The sequence below is a fragment of the Xiphophorus maculatus genome, chromosome 12, assembly GCF_002775205.1.
Source record: "Xiphophorus maculatus strain JP 163 A chromosome 12, X_maculatus-5.0-male, whole genome shotgun sequence".
Classification (NCBI taxonomy): domain Eukaryota; kingdom Metazoa; phylum Chordata; class Actinopteri; order Cyprinodontiformes; family Poeciliidae; genus Xiphophorus; species Xiphophorus maculatus.
Genome location: NC_036454.1, coordinates 22,582,311 through 22,606,622, shown reverse-complemented (window position 1 = coordinate 22,606,622; position 24,312 = coordinate 22,582,311). Strand labels below are relative to the sequence as shown.

Below are 24,312 nucleotides of genomic sequence, written 5' to 3'. Positions count from 1 at the left end.
CGTTAATGGAAATCACAAATCTAAGGTTGATTTGGCCTGTGTGTATTTGTTACTTGTGCTACCGTGTTTTCCAACACACGCACTGGCGCTTAATTTAAAAACAAAGCAACTCTCATGGTGATGACGATTCATATTCATTTATGATTACTGTTATCATTATTATTGTTGTACTACTTAATTTGTCAATGAATAATTGGACATGAAAGTGCTGAAAATATGTATTTATATTTTAAAGAAGCAATAAACAGCATACGCTTAGCTTAATTTATCATTCTTATTTGACAGAACAAGCCATTCCATGTTATATTCCACGGCTCGCTGCAGATTGTGAAAGAGTTTTACTCTACACGTTTAGCCGGAAATAAATGCTTTTTGTGTCTTGACTTGACACGTGAACAAATTCAGATGGGATCTCCTGCAGGAAAACTAAAACTCGCGGTGCAATCAAAGTTCCTTTCTCAGGTCTGCGTCGTGCCCAGGTAAGTTTCGTCTGCAGCTGCTCACCTTGTTGGGTTGTTCTGAGTTTGAAAAATCAACGTTTTTTAAAAATTATTATTATTTCTTTGGAGGTTCAGCTTTCCGAGCAGAAAGGTTTTGCAGCAACAGCAGCAGACTGTCAAGACTTTTCCCAGACTCCGGAGCTGAGAGCCTGTTGCAGCTTTTAGATCTCAGAGGAGATGAATGAAAGTGTGCTTAAACTGATGTACTAGGTGTAAATAAACCCACTTTAGCTGTTTTAATATGAACAAAGGTGAAGTTCTTAGACGAAACAATTTGCACAATACTAACTGTAATATTAGGTGGCTATTTTAATGGTTAGCTTAAAATAAACTGGTTGTTATTTAAAACCCCGCAGAAACATTTAATTTAGGGTAGATTACTTTCTGCTTGTTATTTTTGTTTGTGTGTGTGTGTGGGTGTGTGTGTGCGTGTGTGTGTGTGTGTGTGAATAAATGATAGATAATAGTACTTTATTCAACAACTAGACATTATTGCATGTTTTAAATTTGAGAAATGCTACTTTTTCTTTTACAGAAGAACAGAATCATCTCTCCCCATCCAAAAAAAAAAAAAAAAATCTAAGTAAAAATAATTTTAATTTATTTCTTCATAGTAAGTTTTGTTTTTTAATACTTGGCAGATATTGGATTACTTGGATGAACAGCTCTAGCTTGTCGTTCCATAGAATACACAAAGCATACTGTGGCTTTTTAAAGAAAATATATGAAAATAAGCAAAAAGAAAGTCAATAATGGACAAAATAATCAAGTTTGAATTTAGTTGGACCGCCTCAAGTATTTTTGACATAAGTTGTTTGAAGCATTAACATCCCCTCACCCTCATAGGCCCCAAATTTGGTATTTATCCTCTCCTGACTCTTCAGATCAGTTTTATGCCATTCAAGTATATTTTCAGCTCTGTGTCCACTGAACATTGTTGTGACAAATTACTCTACCATTCAGGATAATTACTGCCATATCCCCTGATCTTTTACCTGACATTTAGCTTTGTATCATTAGAGAGAGTGGGCATCTAATGGTTTTCAATTTTCCACGTTTCTTGGATCTGCTCCGTGCTACAGACCAGGTAGAAGTCTTTCAACACTGTATGTGATTTATTCATTGTGTGATTGAAATTCAGTTCCTGGCCTTGCTGCAGCTGCATTACTTGTATATATAGTTGTTCAGTCTTAATGTAGACTGGGGCATTGGTCGTTGGGGAGGATTTTTCCGGTGCATTGCCTCCCAGTTAGTTCTACTGTAGAGAAAATCTGAGTGTTTATAATATCCAGAATGTTCTGACATACACCAAAAACCTGGTTAGGTTTGATACATTTTTAATTTCCTTCCTTTTATGGGAAGGCTGCACTTACTGTGGCCTTGCCTCTGGCTCAAATCTTGCTCTATGTTGAGATTATCTATTCTAACAATGTCGATTACAGCTATATTCTATTGATTATAGCTTACAAGTTTTCATCAGCTAATGATTTCAACATTGAATAGCAAAAATTCAAGCAGTTCAACTGGAAAATCAGCTCAGTATCAATTGCTGGGAAAAAACCCCCAAACATCTGGCTGCCTCATAGGCTACCATAGTAATGGCACACAGTCATGCACTAAACATCCTCCAGCACACGCAGGGTAACCCTGATCAAGCCAGCACACGTCCAGGCCCGCCTGAAGTCTGCCAATAACCATCTGGGTGATTCAGAGGAGGCGTGGGACGAGGTCATGAAGTTACATGAGACCAAAATATAACTTTTTGGTGTAAACTCCATTTGTCGTGTTTGGAGGAAGGAGAAACATAAGTATAATCCCAAGAACACCATCCCAGAAATATACTTTTGGGTGCTTTTCTGCAAAGAGGTCAGAACGACTACACTGTATTGAGCAGGGGATGGACGAGGCCTTGCATTGTGACATTTTGGGCAACAGCTGCCTAGTATTGAAGACTGGTCGTGACTGGGTCTTCCAGTATGACAGTGACCCAAAGCAAAGCATACCACCAGGGGAACTAAGGAGTGGCTCTTTAAGAAGCATTTCAAGGTCCTGGAGTGGCCCAGCAAGTCTCCAGACCTGAACCAAATAGAAAATCTTTGGGAGGAAACTGAAAGTCTGTATTGCCTAGCGACAGCCCCGAAACCTACAAGATCTGGAGATGATCTGTGTGAAGGAGTTTGTCAAAATCCCTTTTGTAGTGTCAAAACCAACTCAAAAACTTTAGGAAACATTTAACCTCCGTAACTGTAAACAAAGGGGTATCAAATACATTTCATTCAGTAAAATGCTTCTTAATTACTTAAATGTGATATTCTGGATTTGTTTTTGATTTAGACTCTGTCTCTCATGCCCCTCTTTCTCTGACTGTATTAATACATTTTAAAATACATATTAATCATTGTTTTTGATATTTCCTGTTTTTACATAAATTACTGAAATTGTTCTATTGCAAAGTAGCACTAAATTAAAGTAGGAAACATGTGAAGGTGATGCCTGGAAAATGGAATGTAGCCTTAGTGTACAATGTCATGTTAGAGTCTAGTTCTTAGTTGCATGAAAGTGAAGATTTAATACTTCAGAAGAAAAAAAGACGGACAAAGCCTTCATTGTTTGAGATCTGAATGGTTTTGAGTGAATTTGAGACCCATAGAGACGCTATTCTGTCCTTTGGAAAGTCAAGTTGCAAGATGTAAAGCCGTCCCTTATTTAATTTTCCTATACTGTACCGCGTGGGGTAGAAAATAGCATTATTATGAAGTACCTATCCCAAATTTGGTTATATCTACACAACAAGCACAATCCAACCACTTATTTGAGGGAGTCTGTGCAGAGTCCAGTTCTACGGTTCCTGCCTGTTCTGTGGTGTTGCTACAAAGCCTCCCCCTCCACATGTCACCTCCTGTAGTTTTCTGGGTCATTCCCTGCCGTTGCTCAGATCACCACAGAAGCTTACTTAGCCGCTGCACAAAGCATTTACTTACACTTCATTTCATTCTTGTAATGATCATGACCAAAAGGTTTGTTTCAATCATAAAAAAGATTTTGTTGCTGCTTGCCAGAGAAAAGAAGAGAACGCTTCCTTCAGTGTTTTATTTTTACCACAGTCACGTTGAGTATTTGACAGAAAACTCGTGAAAAGAATTTACAGCTGCCGCTTTTAAATGGAAGATGGAATTTTAATTAAAATTCTTCACCTTTTTTACCATCCCTTTTTTTTCCTGTTTGGCTTTACAAGCTGCGTCGCAGATGTTGCTATAATACATTCCAGAGTTTTCTGACCATAATTATCACTCTACAAAACATGTCTAAGGTTAAATTTTACATTAGCTGGAACAATGTGCATTTCCTGCAAGAATGCAGCTTGAATGCTGTAAGCTGAATATTTTTAGTGAAAATTGCAGAAACATTTGAAGTTGACTGCAGAAGACATGCAGAAATGTAAGAAATAGGCGGAAGCAGCAAAATAAAGCAAAAGCCTGCAAAACGCAAAGAGAAAAACTGTAGGAGAGAGGAAATTTAAGTCAATGCAAAAATTGCACAAAAGAGTATCAGAAATTCATGCAGAACACTGTTTACAAAGCTAAATTAAGGTCACAACTTTATAAGCTAAAATTAGCTTAGAAGCTAATTGAAATACAAATGATAGCCTCCAGGTTAGGATTAACATCTTGACCTACAGTAACATACTCCACGTAGTGTGAAAAAAAACAACATGTAAAAGTTAAAATTCGCTAAAGCGCTAAAACTTGCTAAAATAATGATTATAGATTCTAGGCTAGCACCTGCATGTTGACTTATAGTAACAAACTCCAAATTATCAGGTTGGCCAACATTAATTCACTACTCTAAAGAAATATTTGTTTTTGATCAAAGAATTGCTTGAAAGCTAATGAGATAAAAGTTCTGCAAGTATTCATGCTTTCACTCAATGAACTAATGAGTCAAAATACATATTTCTTTTCAGAGAAGAAGACATGTTCTAAAAGTAAACCCAGAAACTAATCAGTCACTCATACGAAGTGCACAGCTATCGTTTTTTGAAGTACAGAAAATGAGAAAATCTGCCCTAGATTAGGCACTGCTGATTGGATGATGTTGTGCACTGTATGTGATTACCATGACAACAATCTGAAGTGCTCTCTAAGACCTTCGTTTTGATATATATTCTATTTTTAAAGCTTTTTAACCTGAAAAGATGTTTTAAAATAACTTCAAATTATTTAAATAAATCCACTCTGCTACAAGAAAGCGGCCTTCAAGTGGCAGAGATTTTAAATAGGCAAGTAGAAACTATTGATTACTTCACGCACAAGCTTGCCTGAACACAGAGCCTTTCAGCTCAGGGCTTAACGTCCCACTTGCTCTTGTCCAGCTTCTATTCATCCCATTCTGAAGGCTCAAGCTAAGTGGCCCGCCTGCTGTTATGTACTCTTTCTGTCATTGTGTCGTCTTCTCTGCAACATTGGTGGTTGTGGCTCAGGAGGAAGTGTCATCACTCACACAGACTTGACGTTTGAGCGCTTCGATCTGTACCCTCCTCCGTCCACATGCCGATGTTTCCGTAGACAGGAAACTGGAGTGTACTTTGGATGCATTGTGAGCCTCGTGTGCGGAAAAGATGTCGAGGTTGTTTCACAAGCTTGGGGTGAACAGAGAGAGGGATCTTTGTAGATTCAATCTTTTTAGATTATTCAGAGTTGTGGGTTTTCTACAGGATTCAGGCCTGAGGACTGGAGTGGTTAGAAGAAGGTTGTTTTTACTTCTGTTTAGCCATTTCAGTGTTGATTTGGCCTTAACATTTGGATCATTATCATCATATTGACAGACAAAATTATGACCTTTCTTTTTCTTTGGTAGAATCTACAGTATTAAGATTATATGTACTGATTGTGTAAAGAAACACCCAGCAGAGCATCACATATCCTCTGCTGTACTGAACAGTGGGCATGAAGAGCCGTCACACTTCATCTTTTCTTACATTCCTGATCCACCAGGAGTCTCAGAGTAGTTTAGCAAACTAACATACTCATGCACTCTTTTGAGAGTTTGCCATCTTCTTGACTCTGTGTGGTTTAATTAGATAATTATGGATCCTCATCCATCCTGCTTTCTCACAAATCCAATTGCTATAAACTAATTATTGCTCTGACCGTACATATGGGTCAGTATAGGCATGGAGATAATTTCTTGTACTTATTTCCTAACTTATGACGACTAAGAAACATCCACCTTAAGTGAACTTTGTGTTTACTTGTCTTTCTCATTTTGGATATTTATGTTATATTTGTACCCCTTCGAAACAGCAAAGCCTAGATTACAGATCAAGAATTCCTTGACATTCTAAAGTAAAATAAGAAAAAAAAAATCCTTCAGTTAGATTTATTATTTAGATGTGTGATAATGTTAGCGGTGATGTAGGTAAAAACAACAGAATATGAGAATTTTCCCCACTGAACAAATAGCACTTGTGTTAAAGGTGAGATATTTCCACACTGTGCCCTTCATCTCGCACGACGACCACAAACCTGCGAGGATAAGTAGGCATAGAAAATGGATTGATGGATCCTCACTGTGGTTGATAATCGTGGATGGACGTGTAAAACTACAGATGTAAATGGAAATGTGTTTTGCCACCAGCAGTTTTGTTCTTGTTGGGTTCAACTGGAACTAGAAGGATTGACCAGCTGGGTTCCCTATTTAATTACTCTTCTGAATAGCAAGAACATTATACACTTTGAGTGTTTTATGGCACCCAAAAAAAAAAAAACAAGAAAAACATGTAACCGTTACTTTTCATACTGTTGTTGACTGCATTCCAGGTTTTTCTTAAAACCTGTTTCTGGTTTTGGGTTTCCCACCTCTAGCAAATGATGTTTCTTGCTTGTGTTTCTCACCAGCTGTGTTTCTGCTTGCTGGCGTGTGCATGGACATGCAAACTGCTCCAGGCTTTCTGCTACATACCTGCCTTCTCGCGGTGACCATACATTCTGCTCCCTTACAGCTTTCTGTATGAGGGCTAACTTATAGTTTCACGTTGAAAGATGATAAAATCACTTCTGTACAAAAAAATGGCTCCTGCTCTCTTGAGAACTTAGGGATTCTGTAACAATTTAAAAAGGAAATCGCTCAGACTCACTTTTTTTATTTAACGTGTGTTTGTCATCTCTTTTGTCTTGTCTTTGGGGAGTAAAAGGCTGGGAGTATAATGGCCCTTGTCTGAGCTCCAATGGAAACCAGTAAGAAAGGATGGATGGGGGTCGAGGAGAGACAGGAACTGGGGCTGCAGGAAGCTCTTTTTGCTGCACACCGTCATTTTTTTTTATGTCACATTTTGTCAAGCCTCTTGTTTTCCATTTGTTTACTCTCATGAAAGCTCTCAAGGGGATCACCGGCTGCATTGCTGCTTCAGCAGGTGTAAAGTGGAAACTAAACGGCTTTAGCTCGCATAAATTGCTGCTTTGGCGAAGATTAGAAATCCTCTGAGGATGAGTGCAACTTCACTTTACCCAAGAATAGGAAGGGAAGCGACGTAGAGTCAGCCTGGTGAGAAAAGAGAGGGGAGGGAGGGATGTGAGATGCCACTTGGTACCCCCGCCCCCTTCTCCCACTCCTGATCGGGTGCTGGGGGGAGAAAGTAGGTGAGAGGTTGAGGGGTATTCAAGAACGGGCGTCAGAGTGGGAAGTGGAGGGATTTATTCAGTGACATGAATTTGTTTTTCTGGTGAAAGATGAAATCATTTTGCCAGAGAGGGTGACATTAGCTCCCTGTTGTGAGTGAACACTGTTATAGAGTTTGTTTGTGTTCAGTCCATCAAACTCTCAGCTTTGCTATGAGCAGTGGAGTCTGGCCATGAATCATTAAGGCTGAACCTCGTTGATCCTCCTCCGTCAGCTCCTCGCTACTGTACTCACCCACATTTTCTTGTTTTGTTTTGTTTCCGCTCTCTTTCGGGTGAAACCGTGGCAGAGCATGACTGAGAGTAACCTCAGCGCCTGTTTCTGTTGAGCCAATCGTTTCTACTTCCTGATGTCTCTCCACCAGCCCTCCCTATGTGTGCCCAAGCCTTTTCTTCTCCTCCTTCTCTCCCTCTCTCTCTCTGTCTCTCTCCAAGTAGTGCCAAGCCTTCGGGCCGCTGACCACACTTACAGCCAGATTCCACGCTTTCACATTTTCAGTGGTTTTTATTTAATTAAGGCAGGTGGACAGATTTTATCACTCAGACACCCAATAAAATCTGTATTAATCAGAAGAACTCTGCATGCTCTCCCTCTGTAGAAGGTTATGTTAATTTGGGCCAAAACTGACTGATATTCCGGACTGTTCACAATTTTATCTGCATTGAAACAAAACCCCACTTCGGTCCTAGAAGTACCCCCAGAGCATGACACCACCACCCTCATGCTTGGTGATCTCACGGTGACGTGCAGTGATGTTTGAAAGTAGCTGCCAAAACTTTAGAAAGAATTTTATTTCATCCTTTCACAGCATTTTCTCCAACAAGGTTTAGGAAGATTTTAACGTCTGGGAATTTTGTTAGAGGGTTCATTTGTTCGAACTATAAATCTAAAAATCTTTCATAAATTGTTTGGTGTTAAAATGTAAGATTTTGCAAAAGAAAATGCAAACCACAAATCAATTTTCAGCCATTTTCTAACATTTCTTGTGCCATACCTGCAAACAAACTCAAAGCAAAATGATGAAACATGCATCAAGTTTAAAAAAAAGAGAGAGCGAGAGAACTGTAGCGAAGCAGAATAAATTACATCTCTGTGTGTTTGTTTTTGTGCAGACTTAAACATTTGCTTCTGCACCATGTAATTTTCATGCATTTCTCTGGGCATTTCGTTTCTTTCTCGCAGCTATGCAGCTCCAGGAGTGGTTGCGTTCGCTTTGCTCCCACGCAGGACTCAAAGGCTCTGAAGCGGAGGAGCTGTGGAGTCTCTTGCCGTCCCTGTCGACTTCCTCTCTGCTGGGGTTAGGGGCCCTGGCATCCCTCACCGTGTACTGGCTGCTGACCCGACCCCTGCCCGTTCGTCCTCCCTGTGATCTGCAAGCCCAGTCCGTAGCTGTCGGCGTGAGTGGCCCCACTACCGGCATTTAAGCCTTTGGCTGTGCGTTAATGTCATCGTCGTGGCAGAGCGTTCAGTCGCCGGTAAATGTTTGATCTGTCCACAGGGAGACCCCAGCTGCAGGAGATCTGCTCTTCTTAAAGATGACAATCTGCTGGAGTTTTACTACGATGACATCAGGACGGTCTATGAGATGTTCCAGAGAGGTCTGAGGATATCAGGTGATGGATGAAGCAGGGTTCTCTTCCCACAATGCCTTGCTAAATGTAATTTTGCTGTGATTTTTGTGTGAGAAGTGGCACACAGAGTAGTGCAAAAGTGTGGAAGGAAAACAATACATGACTTGTTTTTTTTAAACCATCTCATATCTGAAACGTTTGATATTTTCATTCAGGCCCAGAAGTAACCGATGAGTAACCTTCATCGACGCTTCACTTCAGTATCGTTTGTGGGAAATACTCAACAGAAGGATATAATCAGTGGTTTTCTCTTTACATTACCGTTGCTTTTTAAAAACAAAACAAGAAAAGCATTTAAAACGAAGAATATAATGAAAACAACATTGTGTCGCCACCTTTTGATGCGATTAGCACGGAGTCTTTAAAGGCGCGTCTTCACCAGCTTCCCACATCTACACATAAAAACTTTTGTTTAGGCTCGTCAAATAGCCGTCTATAGAGAGTATTTTTTGGTCTAAAACTGCCCTGTTTGTGCACCATATAATTCTTATTTTTGTCTCTCTGCATTTTTTTTCTTCTGCTGGATCCATATTCTCATAAATCCAAACTCCCTGACTTCTGAAGGCAGTTGCTCATGTAGATTTTATTTACATGCATCTGATTAAAGGGAATTGAATAACAATGCGGCTGTCAGCTCCTTTTACTTCAGAGTTATACTCTACTTTGTCTTGCTCTGTCACATAAAATCCCAGTTAAATGCAGTGAGGTTAGTGTTTGTAATGTGACAAAATGAAAAACAGTTTAACTGGTGTAAATGACAAAAACAATCAAACTGCAAAAGCAAATTGTAAATGTGTGTAAGAAGTTTGTTTCTTACCTCTGGTGGAAGAAATAAGCTGTCCTTCTGCTTTAAAAGTCAGAGCTGTCGCATTCAGACGCAGTAACTACTACTGCTGTATAAATCGTAACGTTTTGTGGCCTGCAGGAGACGGTCCATGTCTTGGCTACAGGAAGCCAGGCCAGCCCTACGAGTGGATCTCCTACTCTGAGGTTTGACACCACTAAAGTTTGATCTCTCCGTCCATCACAGCACCATTCCTGCGTAATGTGTCAGTCTTTACTGTGTGTTGACTGAAGCTCTCCAATCTTCCAGGTGGCTCAGCAGGCTCAGTGGATGGGGAGTGGGATGATTGCCAAAGGTTGCCAGCAGTTTGTTGGGGTTTACTCTCCAAACAGACCAGAGGTGGGAATTCATGTTGTCAGCCTAGTCTCCAGGGAACCTAAATCCTCTCCACTGACAGCTTGACAAAACCTACTGTGTGTGTGGCTCACCTTTTATGCTCACGAGCAGCTGCACACACAGTGATCTCAGAGGGAAATGATTTTAACAAAACAAAAGGAGTCAATCCAGTAAAATCTCAGAGAGCCAGTTATTGCTCCTCTGCACACCAAGTGAAACTATTCACAAACAAAAAATATTTAAAACTATTTTCCACAAGAGCAGGTTCACCTAGAGGCCAGACAGCGCTAAAAAAAAAACAAAAAAACAACCTAAAACTTCATTGAAGGCTCTACAGGCCTCAGCTGGCATCTTAAATAAAAAAGTGATGAATCATGAAAAAAGGAGGCCTAAAGAAAACCTTTTATCTTTAAAAGTAAATAATTTCATGCCTTACATTTGTTAAGTAGCATGTGGACACTTCGCTAGATTTTTACTCCATATCTTATCAAACTAAACCCTTTATTTCAACTCAAACACCTCATGGACTCGCTTCAAAAACACGAAATAGTTTTTGTCTAGTTTCTAGTGCAAACATCTTTGGACACTTGAGATAAGACAAAACTAACTTACAAGTAACTTTTCAGGAAGAAATATGAGCTTGGTATATGTCAATAATTCATTGATGTTGATGAAAAAGTACTGGTTCTACTGGTGGATTATTTCACCTGTAACTAGAAACTAGACGAAAAATACTTGATACGATTTTGCGTTTTTTTCAATGATTTAAGCTTGTTTTTTCAGCCACACATCACCTTCCATTAATCGTACTTTGAACATTTACTGCTAGATTAGTGCAGAAAGGGTAAGTTCAGCATCGACTCTGGGTCTTCAGTATCATAAAAATGTGCTTTAATTGCGGTCCATTAGGAGGGCAAGCTGTTTACCTCCTTGGCGCCGTTGAAATCGCCAAATCATTTACAAATTAGCTCATTTTTTAATTATAAAGTTATTTATGCAGGAGTGGTTAGAGGATGACGTGTTAAAATTAAGCAGCTTCATTTGACTTCCCCAGAGAGAGTCGTTATTATGGGTTTCTATGGCTGTAAACAGAAACCATTCCTTCAAATCAGACATTGTTTGATCTTATGTGTTGCAAATGTACATATAACACATTATTTCAGTGAGAAACACAGGTATGTCATCAGATTAACTTTTATTTAATGACTGAGAAATTCATACTAATGAACTAATTGATTGATTTTTTTTTACATTACATAGATTTTTCCCATATAATGATGCTGCATTTTACCTAAAGACATAAAATGTCTTTTGGCTGTTGTTTACTTTGGTTATATGCCAAGGAAATGTCAAATCAGTATTACTGAAAGAAGATGGGATTATTTATTGCATTACTCCACACATGCACTTTCTTCTCATACCTAATAAATGTGTCTTTAGGGTGTGTAAATATGCTTAATTTAAACGTGTAGTGTGTAATCATCTACCTAAATGCTCAACAGTGTGTGACGCCTGTGCGAGTTGGTCTAACCATGCTGCTTTGTCTCCCTCTGCTGGTGGCAGTGGGTCATCTCAGAGATGGCCTGCTACACCTACTCCATGGCTCTGGTTCCGCTGTACGACACGCTGGGGACGGAGGCCATGGTCCACATCCTCAACCTTGGTGAGAAAACGTCCCTGAAATCTCTGCCTGGTTCACGTCTCAAACTCTTGAGTCTTCGTTAAAAAAGAAGAACCTCAGCAGAACAAACAAGTCAGAGTCAATAGAGAAAATGTTTAGAGATATACAAGAACAAAGTGTTCATTAAACTTTATTCTAAGGTCAATTATGACAAAAACAATCTGAGATTTTTTTATTTTTTTTGTATGTTTAAATAAGCTGTTCTTTGGTGGGACTTTGGTGTTGTGGTTGTATAAAACCATTAAGATCTTCCTACTAAACTCTATTCTTTTAAAAATGGGACATGATTTCAAACATTTAAAATGTTTCTACATTAAACCTGTAAAGTAACTATCAGAAAAGAAGTAGAGGAGATACAGCATGAAGTTAACTGAGGTAAATATCAAGCACTTTTCAAGTGCAGCTACAGTCAGTGCTTTGCAACCTTGGATCTTTTTCAAATGACTAAAAACAAATTGAAAAGTATGTTGTGCATTTCTATTCAGCTGCCTTCATACTGACAATCACTATTGTCAGTATGAAGAAGCCCAGCTTTTCTGTGAAGGCCTCTTTGAGAACATAAGTGAACAAACCGCATCACAAAGACCAAAGAAATACAGCAGACAAGTCAGAGATAAAAGTTGTGGAGAAGTTTAAGCCAGAGTTATGTTATAAAATAATATTCTAAGCTTTGAAGTGCTGAAGATGGACAGATGTAAATGCAGGATAGTCCTGGAAGGAAACCGTTTCAAAGTAGGAAAAGACTTGAGACTGAGGAGGAGTTTAACCTTCAAGCAGGAAGAGTAACCATAAAGATTCAACAGAGCGACATTGGAACGTTTAAATCAAAAATGTATTCATTAGAATGGCTCAGTCAAAGTAAAGGACATACATCCAACTGAAAATGTGTGGCAAGACTTGAACATTGACGATCAGATAAATTATATTCATGGCTGTGTTTCTCCATTACACCTGACTGAGCTTGAGATGCTTTGCAACAAACAAAGGCAAAAATTTTAGTCTCCAAATGTGAAAAATGTTAGAGGGATACACCGAAAGGGAAAGCTGGTTCCTCTCAGGGCTCTGAACACACATCCATGACTTTTCAGATTTTTATTTGTGAAAACAAAACAAAAAGAAATTCCTAAAAAATGTACCTTTCCTTCCGCTTTGTGTTGGTTTGAATATAAATAACATGTTTTGTCCCTCAGTGAGTAATTACCACATTAAATCCCAATAAAATACATGCAGCTTTGTGGTTTTTAGCTGTTCAGAATGTCCAAAAGTTACATTCATACAAACCTTTTTGAAAGTTACACGCAAACCTTTGTGTGTATGCGTGTGTGTTTGTTTAGCTGAGATGTCCCTGGTTGTCTGTGACCGAGAGGAGAGGGCAGCGTTGTTGCTGGAGTGCAAAGAGAAAGGCATGACTCCCAAAGTCTCCTGTCTGGTTCTGTTCAACGACTTCAGCCAAGCGTTTGGAGAGAGGGCGAAGAAGTGCGAGGTGGACGTTCTGTACCGGGAGCAGCTCATGGTGAGTGGGTGCCAGCGCTCAGCGGAGACTCTTTTCAAACACACGTGCTTTTTAGTCGTTCCCATCAGTGACTGTGTGTACTGTACACGTTGTAGGAGCTGGGAAAGCAGAACCTCAAAGATCCTGTGGTGAGTTTGTCGTCTCTCGGCTGCGACGTCACCGCATCAAACTGATTCATGACCTAAATGCCCGCCTGACGGTTCTGTCGTTGCTCCTGTCCAGCAAGATATCATTAACACTCACTTATGAACCAGACCGAGGGCTTCCTCCTCTCTAAACCTGAGTCACGTTCTCATATTTTTCGCTGTCTGCCGCAGCTGCCCCAACCTCAGGATCTGGCCGTGGTTTGCTTCACCAGTGGAACCACAGGTACGCCTGATCTCAGAGGTCTCTGTGTAATTACACCCCTCTAACATCATTAGAGGAACGTCCCTCAGTGCCCACATACAGGCCTTCTTTGCGGTGCCGCTGTAGGTTCCTTTTTTGCTGTGCAGGGCACGGCAATAATTTCTTGTTTATTTATCCAGGGAAGCCCAAGGGAGCCATGATCACCCACGGGAACATCGCCTCCAATACTTCCTCTGTCATTAAGATCCTGGAGGTCTGTCTACATTTCCACCTCCTTGTGTAATTGAGAACAGCCTTGCAGCTAGAGTCGCACTCCCATCTGCTTGTATCTCAAACCTGTTCCCCCTTCCCTGCTGTGTCTAATGGTATGATTAATTGGATGTTTGATTGCCCCATGTCGCTGTGAGATACTTTAACTAATTGCCCCTGTCTAAAGATTGTGCTGTCTAGCTGCTGCTAAAGAAACGTGTTTGATTGTCTGCGGGGCTTCGCCTGTAATCCCGCTGCCTGAACGTAATCTGTCCCCCGAGCTTCGCTCATCTCTCTTCCTGTTGCCTCTCAGGGTTCGTTTGTGATCCGGCAAGAGGACGTGTCGATCTCTTACCTGCCTCTTGCCCACATGTTCGAGAGGATGATCCAGGTAGTTTAACATCTTAGCAGGCATTTTTGTTTCTTTTTTCCTCTGTCTGCCCCAAATAAATCCCTTCCCGTCACAGCTCACAATGTACTGCTACGGAGCCCGAGTGGGGTTCTTCCAGGGTGACGTTTCTCTTCTCATGGACGACATTAAAACTCTCAAACCGACCCTCTTCCCCGTTGTGCCCCGCATTCTTAATCGCATCTACGATAAGGTCAGTGAAGCGCTCAGTTAAGCCGTGAGAAGGCTCCAGAGAAGGTGGTTCTTATCTCGTCCATTTTCCTATGATTTCCTCCAAGATCCTGGGTTCTGTGACCTCTCCGCTTCAGCGGGCTCTGCTGCACTACGCTGTCGGGAGAAAGCAGGCCGAGCTCTGCAGAGGGATTGTGCGCAACAACAGTCTGTGGGATAAACTGGTGTTCAAGAAAATTCAGGTCAGAGTCTGAAAAACACAAATGCCTCGTCTCCCAAGTCAGTTTCCTAGTGTTGCTTTTATATCAGGGTTTTCACTTTTTTTTTTCTTATAAAACAGTATAGTACTTCTGGTTTTAGGTAAAAGTCTGTCATATTAAGAATAGAAACAAGAAATGCCTTTTTTACCTTGATTTTTTACATTTATTTAAAACTAATGATGTCACATTTAATTCTGAGATACCACTCTATTTTATGGACGGAAACATTTTTTCTGTTCTGTTTTATCTTTACCGTTTTAGTCATCTGTGCATCGCTTGAATTTAAATGGCACGGCGTTAGTGCGTATATTACCTGTGAACAATCAGCCTCGCAAATCGCACCAGATTCAAATCCAAGCTTTTCAAGAGAAGCACAATTGTTCCAGCAGCTGATGCCAAAAATCACCAGCAGCATATTGGACCTGTGGGAGTGCATTGAAGAGGCATTTACACATGCGACGCAGAACCGAAGGAGTTTGGCTTGCTGTATCAATTCAGATGGGAAACTGTGACCAAGGGTGACAAAAGTTCAGACAGAAACGAGCTCAGATCCATGACACGGCTGTCTTTTAGCCATTTTTTATTAAAAAGCTGATTTTGTTTTACTCTGTATTTCAGGCCAGTTTAGGAGGTAATCTCCGGTTTGCCTTGACTGCCTCAGCTCCCATCTCCTGCACGGTGTTATCCTTCCTCAGAGCCACTATGGGCTGCATGATATGTGAGGGTTATGGACAGACAGAGTGCACTGGAGGCTGCACTTTCTCTTTGATAGGAGACTCCAGCACAGGTTTGGATAGTGCTCTTTTAAAATGCCTGCACATCTCCTTCTGTCCTCATCAGATAAGTAAATGTCTTTTTTCTTTTGTGTTTTGTTTTCAGGTCACGTTGGTGCTCCTTTGCCATGCGCTATGGTGAAGGTGGTGGACATCCCTGATATGAACTACTTTGCTAAGAATGGAGAAGGAGAGGTGAACTTTATGATGCGTCGCATGTTCTCCTCTAGCCTGGAGCCTGGAGATAGTTTTCTGTCCTTTGTCTTGGTAGATCTGCATCCGCGGCCCCAGTGTGTTCAAGGGTTATCTGAAGGACCCGGAGAGGACAGCGGAGGCCTTGGATAGTGACGGCTGGCTCCACACTGGGGATGTGGGCCAATGGCTTCCAGTAAGATTGGGACATAGTCAGACTATAATGGAGGCCATCAAGAGAGAACTGTTCACGTTTTGTCTCTATAAAATGTAGTTTATGTTATGCGATTGACTGAAAAAAAAATCTAATCTGTCAGAATTCTGCTTCATTCTGTTGGTCTACATGTAAGCCGAAAAAACGTGAATAGGTTTAGCGGTTATTAATGCTTACATGCAAACTGTCTTTTGTCTAAATGAGAAAATATTCATGTAACTCCAATGCTTGTGTCAGAACGGCACGCTGCGCATCATCGACAGAAAGAAGCACATCTTCAAGCTGTGCCAGGGAGAGTATGTCGCTCCAGAGAAGATAGAGAACGTCTACATGCGTTCTGCTCCCGTCCTCCAGGTGTTTGTGCATGGAGACAGTTTACAGGTTGGCCTCTTAATAAGGTCGTTTTCAGTCAATCCGCAGGCAAAACCCTACCAAGAGAGAATGTGAGATGTTTTGACTTTCTGTTGTGTTTCATGTCGGCAGTCCTATGTTGTAGGTATAGTTGTCCCTGACCGAGAGGTGTTTGTTGAATGGGCTAAGGAGCGGGCCTTTGTGGGGTCCTACCAGGAACTGTGCCATAACCCAGTAAGTTCCTATTAAGCTACTTCAAATGTTCTTCATCTAACAGTTTGAAAAGGGTTTAAAAACAAAAAACGAGCAAACCTTTTCTCTGACAGGATGTAAAGAACGCAGTATTAGAAGACATGAGGGCTGTGGGGAAGGAAGCAGGGCTCAAGTCCTTTGAACAGGTGACTTGTTTGTGACATCAAAACTAATATCAGATCAAATTTAACAGCAACAAAGAACACTATGGTGAGTTTCTCTTTGTGTTTTCTCAGGTGAAGGATCTTTATTTACATCCGGAGATGTTTAGCATCGCCAACGGCCTTCTCACGCCCACCCTAAAGAGCAGACGAGCCGACATCCGTAGGGTGTTTCAGGAACAGCTAGCGAACATGTACAAGACTCCGATTTAACTCCAAAACACTTAGTGTCTACAAAGGGAAATATTGTCCATGGTACCTGAAGATAACTAGTGGTGATATTTTGTTTTTCAAACACTTTTAACTCCACTTGATATTTGATTGAATTTCACTCTGTTTTGTGGTAACTGCATTTCTGATCAGTGCCTCCAAGCATCAGTGCTTGGACGCATTATTCCAGTGAATAATGCTTCCCTATTATTCACTGGAGTTTTGTGTTATTTGTAGAAAGCAAAATAACAAATATGATTAGGAAGTCACCTACAGAGGCAGAGTTTCATCTTCATCATGCTGCACTTCTTTCTAGGAGATTTAAGGGTCTGGGTGTAGAAGGGACATTTTGCTCATGAAAGCTAGATTACTTGTAGATTTATATCGTACAAATTGTGTAAGCATACTTTGTAAAGTATTTGTACCCCTTGAACTTTTCATATGTCTTGTCATGTTACAGCCATGAATTGTTGTGTATTTCACTGGGATTTTAGTAAAGCAACAAAATGCAGGATGCCTACAAAATGTCCATGTAAAATTCCTGCTATTCCCCAGTCGGTATTCAATTTTTTGAATAGTACCAAATAGTTGAGTTTTATGTTTTCACCCTAAATATCATGAAGCAACACTTTTGGCAGCTACTTTTGCCAGCTAGACAAACTTTGATCAGTCACAATCGATAATACCTATAAAATGTGAACTGAATTATGTCAGATTTAATGGACATAACTTTATTTTAGTCCATCGTTTCAGTTCTTTGGCATCTTAACCAAACCCATCTTAACAACTTTGGGTTCATTTTAAAACTCTGAAGTAGATCTAGAAGCTTAATGAAGGGCTGAAACATTTTTTTTATTGTTGAATGAGTGCATTCATCTGTAACACATGAGAGTATGTGTTAGCGAGGAGCTAACACATACATTCTTTTAGCAATAACTTTAATTATGCCATCCTTGCATTGCACTGGATTTTGTTATTTTGTCATACATTAAATATATATATGAACACCATGCAGTTTTGTTTTAAATAATAGCAAAAACTAAACCTAATTTACTTCTTCTTTCCAAATATGGACTTCCATGATGGTCTATCAAAAAGCCCGATAAAATGCGTTGATATTTGTGGTTGTAATTGTGAGAGGTTTTAGGGGTGTGAATGCTTTGAGGGTTTTCTCAGCTCAGTGGTAAAACCTGTCAGAGGATATCTTAAGTTCATCAAAATAAAAAATCATTTCAATCTGCAATGATAAATAAAATATGAACTGGTAAACCTGCAGTTTTGAGACTGTTCATGTTCAGACTTTGAGATACAAACGAGAAAGCAGCTGGTGCCTCTTTTCAAACTTAATTTACTTAATTAGACAGAGTAACACAATACAATAACTAAAGACAAAGATTCCCATTAGTTCTGTAAAAAAAAAATCAACTCTTAAAAAATAATTTAACCGATTAAGAAAAGCACCTTCATTTTTAAAGTTATTTCTGTGCAACATAAACAACTTAGGTTGCAGAGGTCAACTCCAAACAATATAAAAATGGAGCAAATCAACTTGTTACCATACAAAGGAAAGAAAGATAGAAAAACAAAGTCACAACTGAGAAACCAATGTGCACATAACCGTATAGTTTAGCTTTCATACCGAGGCTCATCTCAATAGAGAGTGAAAACAAAGCAGTGCGACTCCTTCCAAAATCAAAGGAGGCCAGAAACAAAAACTGGCTTCCAACCCTGGTGTTGAGGGTGAAGAGAAGGGACTTTCTAGCATGCCAACAATGTGTGAGGCTCTTCGCTAACACATACTCTCACCAACAATAGAACAAAGGATGGGTGCTGTGAACAAAAGGAAAGTCGGTTGCTGTGTGCAGCAATTCCCACTAGAGGGAGTACAAGCATTTTTCTCGGTGGAGACGGTTCCTCTCTCCTGTCTGAGTGGATAACCTTTCAGCAGGGCAGCGGAGACGCATTATGCAGAGGTGAGGTTGGAAACGTTTAAAGCCCTCACACACGATGGCAAAGAAGTCACTTAAATATCACAAGAAGATAAAAAAGAACAGTTTTTTTTAACAATAAACAAGCCGTTTGGGTTTTAGTCCTGTGGAGTAAAAAATAATTTAGACTTTTAGTAACACGAGTGATCAATAAAACATTTTTTTGAATGTAACATTAGAAAACAAACTCGCTCCAAAATAACATAGTAAAACCTTATACTTTGCTTTAAAACATCCTGATTCCATTACTACAAAAAACAATATAACATATTGGCTTATAAAGTCGCACTTGGCTGATGGCTTAGTTAAAGTGGCGTTCAGCTGCTCCGTATTACAGCGTCTTTGCAAAGAGGGAAAAAAGACATTAGGATGTAGTGCAAAACAAGAGGGGCTGCAATGAAATAAACTGTCAATAATTTTCAAGCCACTGCTGTCCGTCTGAACTCCTGAGGAGCTTGGAGGGGATGAAATCCATTCAGGGAGGGATGAAAAGAGCACATCCCGATCTCCAGCATTTCCCCCTCAGTCGTCGGCGACGATGGACAGAGAGCGCAGCTCGTTGAGTTTGGCCTCGGTCTCCTTCTGCCTCTGCTCATCAGTCAGCCCGGCTTCGTCGATCTGGTCCGTTAACTGGCTGAAGATGTTGTACATTTCAGTGAAGTAGACCACCTGACAGGCAGAAAACACACAAGAAAAGATTGTGTCATAGCAAGAAAAAAAAAACAACATAATCCCCATCTTTCCTTTGAAACAAATGTATTCAGGGGTCAATTAGCAGACCTTTGTTCACCGTTAATCTCACAGTCTGATCATGCTTTGACTCGCACGTCGGAAGCTGCTGGTCTCTAAGTCTTCTCCTAATGAGGAGTGATTTGAAAAAGAGGGAGCCCGTAGAAATCAAACAACTCTCACAAAGCCCCCAAAAAGCCAGCACTTGAGTGGATAGTGACCCTGCTTTCCTCTCCCAATGTGAACAAGAGATAGAGTGTTCACTGAAAGCTTTCTTGACACTTCCCACCCCTGCTTCTTCCCCTTAGTGCATGAGTCAGGCTCCCTGGAGAGTTGCTTTGATGATTAATAGACTTTAATCACATTACAGGACTCCAAGAAGAGTAGGCAGAGAATAAAAGTACTGGGAAATGAAACCCCCTTGAAACCCACAAGCATATCTCAATATTTATTCAAACAGCAATGCAAACAATGCCACGCTCTTGAGGGGACGCGCGAGGCGTCCGTGGTACAGCATAGATTTTCCGCTGCAGAATAAAACACCTGGACTGACCAAGATAATGAGACGGGGAGGGGGCAGATTTACTTACTAAATTGAATTATTTGTTGACTCAGAAGTTTGTCAGAAGTATAATAAGGATTTCAGGCCAGAAGCAATAATGTCAGGTCTCTCAACCGCTCTTTTAAGTGCTCAGTCTGAAAGACATTGCCTGTTTAGACCAATATGTGCCACCTAAACCACATGAGTGGGCTCTAAGTATTGGGTTACTGCTGTTTGTAGGGGTAAAACGGATACACTTTTTTCCCCCAAAAGTGACTTGTTGAAAGGGCCATCGGAAATGTCCAGAAGAACGGTGATGATAATGTACACCAGATCACTGTGCCCTCTGTGTCCAAAGCCACTATTTCACTGCTGGGAGTAAGCACGGCCACACACACCTGCAGCTACTTATGACCAAAGAGGAAAGGAGAAAATTAACCAAAAATGCAATAGAGACGGGGAGATATGTAGTTTATAGTGAATGAGAAAAATAAAATACTGGGCCAGAAATTTGCCATCCTGCCATAATAAGGAACCCAAAAGTCAGAAATATGACTGAGGTTGTTAATTTTGCTCTTAGCACTTTATTTCTACAGCTGGTTTCCTGATGGCTCCAATAAATGCTGTTTACATTTCAGAAAATTGTTGTGAACTGTGAACTATTTGGCAGCACAGCTTCCCTGCCTGATATGTACGTTTTAGTGGGACTCCCACCTGCATGCAGCTGTATGATAGATTTGTAGCCCAGGATGAATTACAAAATATCTTTTGTTGCCCTGCATGTCTCAGATGTTTCCCTGTTTTAATGTGCCTGATTCAGCTGACTGCAGGTCAGCAAACGCCTGTTCATCATCCATCAATTGAAATCAGCTAGTCTGGAACAAGGAAACACCTAAAACATGGAGGGCCGTGTGCTAGGGTTGGGAAACCTGCTCCTAAACTGTGCTGCGTTGGCTGCTGCTAATAAAGTTTTTAAAGGTTTCAAAACCACTAAACATACAGTTTCTTCTAGTTTAATGTCCTCTTACTGAGACACCAGAGAAAGTAAAAGAGTGACCTTTTTTTTCTGGTTTTGTCCCAGCCGTGTAAATCACAGAGTAGCACTCTTGTTGATATACACTTCCAATCAGATGGCTGCAACAAGGTCACTACACTTTACCTATACTTGCAATAAAAACACATTGTGCTGTTTAAAGAAAAAGCCTGCAGCCAAAACTCTCTGAGGGAGCTGGAGGAGCACCACCCAGCTCTGTTGATAAGGTAACACTGTTTAAAATCTACAGCTGGTAAAGTATTGAGCAGCTGGGCTGACCGAATTACATCGCTAACATGAGCCTGGTTTCAGAAAGCAGAATGACAATCAGCTATAATATTCTGCAATAGGAATATTTACGTCAAAGTAACTGCTAAACCTAACAGGTGTTTAGTCTAATTATTTTATTTTTTAACATAAGTCCAAGTAGCGAAATCAAAATGGCAGAATAAAATATTATAAATTAATTGGAATAGTAACTGAAAAAATTACTTTTTGGGTTTTTTTGGGGGTGAAGTCAGGGTGTGTGTGAACCTTTTCATATAATTATCACAACTCAATTTAAAAAAAAATAAAAATCAAATTTTATTTCTTCTATTCATTAAATGTATAAAAACTAAGATTTTCAAGTTTCAGTCTCTAAATGCATCAGCCAACAGGACATATTTTAAATTATTTTGATTTTAATACAAATCAAACGAAGAATAATCCTAAATGTTATACTGTATTTAATATAGAAAAAAGAATCTGAATTTGGTAAACGAGAATCCTCAGGTCAAACCATAAAACAATAAACAGAAACCTGTATCAGCCAGATGAGTTGATTTTTACTCAAGGCTATTGTCCTGTGAGAAGCTCATACCGGCCTGTGCCTACTGTGAAAATCACTGCATAAGACTTGTTACAGTGAAGTTGATGTTCACAACAAAAGCAGCCTTTGTGCCTTTATCTGACACAGCAGGGAGGAAGAGAAGTGCATGGCTCAGGATCAAGTCCGCTTATCATCCTCTGGAGAGTGCTGCACTTCATAGCTAGAGTCACAAACAGATTCTTACTAAATATATATATATATATATAAATATATATATATAACAACAGCAGGTAAATATGTTAGAATTTAATCTCAGTCACTTGTATGTCTATTTCTGTTGGGCACAGTTTGATGTTACATTTGCAAGTTCAAAGTGCATCGGCAAACTCCTTAATTGACAATAAGTCACAGATAATCTAATCTGCTAATTAGGAGTGTGCCAGTGACTGTCCCAAAGAGGAAATGACATGGGCCAAGCAGGTCTGTGTCGGCTGGGCGGGGTGGGGTGGGGGGACGTGGCGCTAACTTCAGACACTCAGCTGCTTAAAGACGAGCTCCAGGTCGGAGGAAGGCCTGCAGGACTGCAGCGGAGCCAGACAGACGAGGCCTTCCTCACAGCAGTGTGGGCCGTCACTGGGGGGTTAATCACATTAGGACCGCAGAGAGGGAGACAGACTGCCTGCGTTAAACACACCCTTCATCAGACACTTTATCCACTGTTAACAGCTCCCTGCTGACAGGGCGTGTCTGCAGCTGCGAGAGCCTTCATCACACTGCGATTCTGGGGAAGTCTGCTAACCTGCGCCCGGATGAGAGCCTCGAAGCTGGGCTGGAAGTAGTCGATGCGACTCTGGTAGAATTTGGGCATCTCGTCCAGCAGCTGCTTGTTCTTGGCCTCAAAGTCCTCCTTGACTGGTCGCAGCTCATCTTTTGCCTGGAGTGTGGAAGAAAACCAAAAAAAGAAAGAGAAAAGCACAGGTTACATATAACCTGCCTCAAATGTAGAAAACTCAGGGTTCTCGCATCTTTTTTTAAAAATGTTTTCCAGACTCAAACTCCCAGAGTTTGAAGTCCTTTCCTGCTTGATTTCTTATTTTTAAATTTTAGTCAGGTTTATTTGTATAGCACATTTCAGCACATAATAAAAACATCATATAGTCAATCATCAAATAAGCAGTGAACATTACATCTTGTCAAATGCCATCATCAAGCAAACACACATCAAATATGTTGATCAATGTTTCGCTAACCAAGGGCAGCTCTAAACAGGTGGGTTTTTAGGGTTTTTTTGCTGTTTTTTTATATATATTTTGTGTACCCGGCCAGGGGGGTCTTCTTTGTGGGCTCTAGTGTCCCTTATATGATAGTAGGCTGACAGGAAAGGGGGAAGACATAGGCAAATGTCGCCGGGTCTGGGAGTCGAACCAGAATTTGGCCGTGTCGAGGACTCAAGGCCTCCAAACATGGGTCGCGCTATCCCCTACGCCACCACGGCACGCCCGGGTTTTCAGTTTTGATGTAAATGAACTCAGTGTTTCAGCTGTTTTGCTGTTTTCTGGAAGTTTGTTCAGTGTTTCAGCTGTTTTGCTGTTTTCTGGAAGTTTGTTCCAGATTTGTGGTGCATAGAAGCTGAATGCTGCTTCTCCATGTTTGGTTCTGGTTCTGGTTCTGGGGATGCAGAGAAAACCAGCACCAAAGAACCTGAGTGGTCTGAAAGGTCGTTACAACACCAACAGGTCTTTAATGTATTTTAGTAGTAAGTCATTCATTTTTATTCTATAAATGAAAATGCTCACTGTGAATGAAAAGCAAATATTTCTAGAATACCCAAGTTTTATATATTGAGCCTGAAACACCAAACATTTTATAAAATGGATGGATGTGTAGAAGAGTCATTGAATGAATGCATTTCCAGGGTTTTCCAGATTGTTTATGAGCCCTTAAAATGGTACATTGTTATTATTTATTCTCTCAAGAAAATATATACAAGTTCCAGATAACCACAACTAAAACCCACTCTGACAAGAGTTAGATTTGAGTAAATCCATTACTTGAGCCACCATGAGGAATGTTTTTCTTATTGTTATGAAATATATTTGCCTAATTCCCACGGAGATGCAGTGCAAAAAAGGCTGTAATCACGACCACAGTGAGGAGGAGTGGGTAATGTGGGCAGACTTGGCTGTGAGTGGACTCCAGCACCACTGATCTCTGTGTGAATGTATTAGTGGGTAGTCTGCTGTAGGCATAGAGTTATGGAATGCACAATGAATAATTGTGAGAGGGTGAGAATTTTTATTAAGGGGGATAGGGGGAAGTTGCAATAATCATACACTAACATATTGTTTATGTGCAAGCATTATGATAAGCACCTCTCGCCCTGGTTTTATTTCGCCACATATGTTCGCTGAAATGGCCAACAAAACGTAGAGCGAGG

The 24,312-nt window shown here is 40.4% G+C and overlaps 2 protein-coding genes across 2 annotated transcripts in view; one reads left to right on the top strand and one right to left on the bottom strand.

The window, feature by feature from the left end:
• Positions 1–391: 391 nt before the first annotated feature.
• Positions 392–17,783, top strand: LOC102218120 (long-chain-fatty-acid--CoA ligase 1-like). Its single transcript, XM_005808511.2, has 20 exons — positions 392–479; positions 8,361–8,575; positions 8,677–8,791; positions 9,735–9,799; positions 9,903–9,992; positions 11,553–11,652; positions 13,005–13,183; positions 13,279–13,311; positions 13,501–13,552; positions 13,711–13,784; positions 14,094–14,171; positions 14,248–14,382; positions 14,468–14,602; positions 15,239–15,407; positions 15,500–15,588; positions 15,665–15,781; positions 16,037–16,180; positions 16,283–16,384; positions 16,477–16,548; positions 16,639–17,783. The coding sequence occupies exons 2-20, from the start codon at positions 8,363–8,365 to the stop codon at positions 16,774–16,776; spliced, it is 2,100 nt and encodes a 699-aa protein (XP_005808568.1). The 5' UTR covers positions 392–479; positions 8,361–8,362; the 3' UTR covers positions 16,777–17,783.
• Positions 17,784–18,101: 318 nt separating this feature from the next.
• The window catches only part of bin3 (bridging integrator 3), a 34,527-nt gene continuing 28,316 nt past the window's right edge, over positions 18,102–24,312 (bottom strand). Inside the window, exons 8-9 of the mRNA XM_005808491.2 lie at positions 22,675–22,809; positions 18,102–19,430 (exon numbers count right to left, since the gene is read on the bottom strand). Of these exons, the coding sequence (XP_005808548.1) occupies positions 19,284–19,430; positions 22,675–22,809 (282 nt within the window). The 3' untranslated portion in view covers positions 18,102–19,283. The remainder of the gene's footprint in view (positions 19,431–22,674; positions 22,810–24,312) is intronic.

Coding starts and splice junctions, on each gene's coding strand:
- LOC102218120 (XM_005808511.2), top strand. CDS start 8,363: ATGCAGCTCCAGGAGTGGTTGCGTTCGCTTTGCTCCCACGCAGGACTC. Junction 14,383..14,467: donor TTAATCGCATCTACGATAAG/GTCAGTGAAGCG, acceptor ATTTCCTCCAAG/ATCCTGGGTTCTGTGACCTC. Junction 14,603..15,238: donor TGGTGTTCAAGAAAATTCAG/GTCAGAGTCTGA, acceptor TCTGTATTTCAG/GCCAGTTTAGGAGGTAATCT.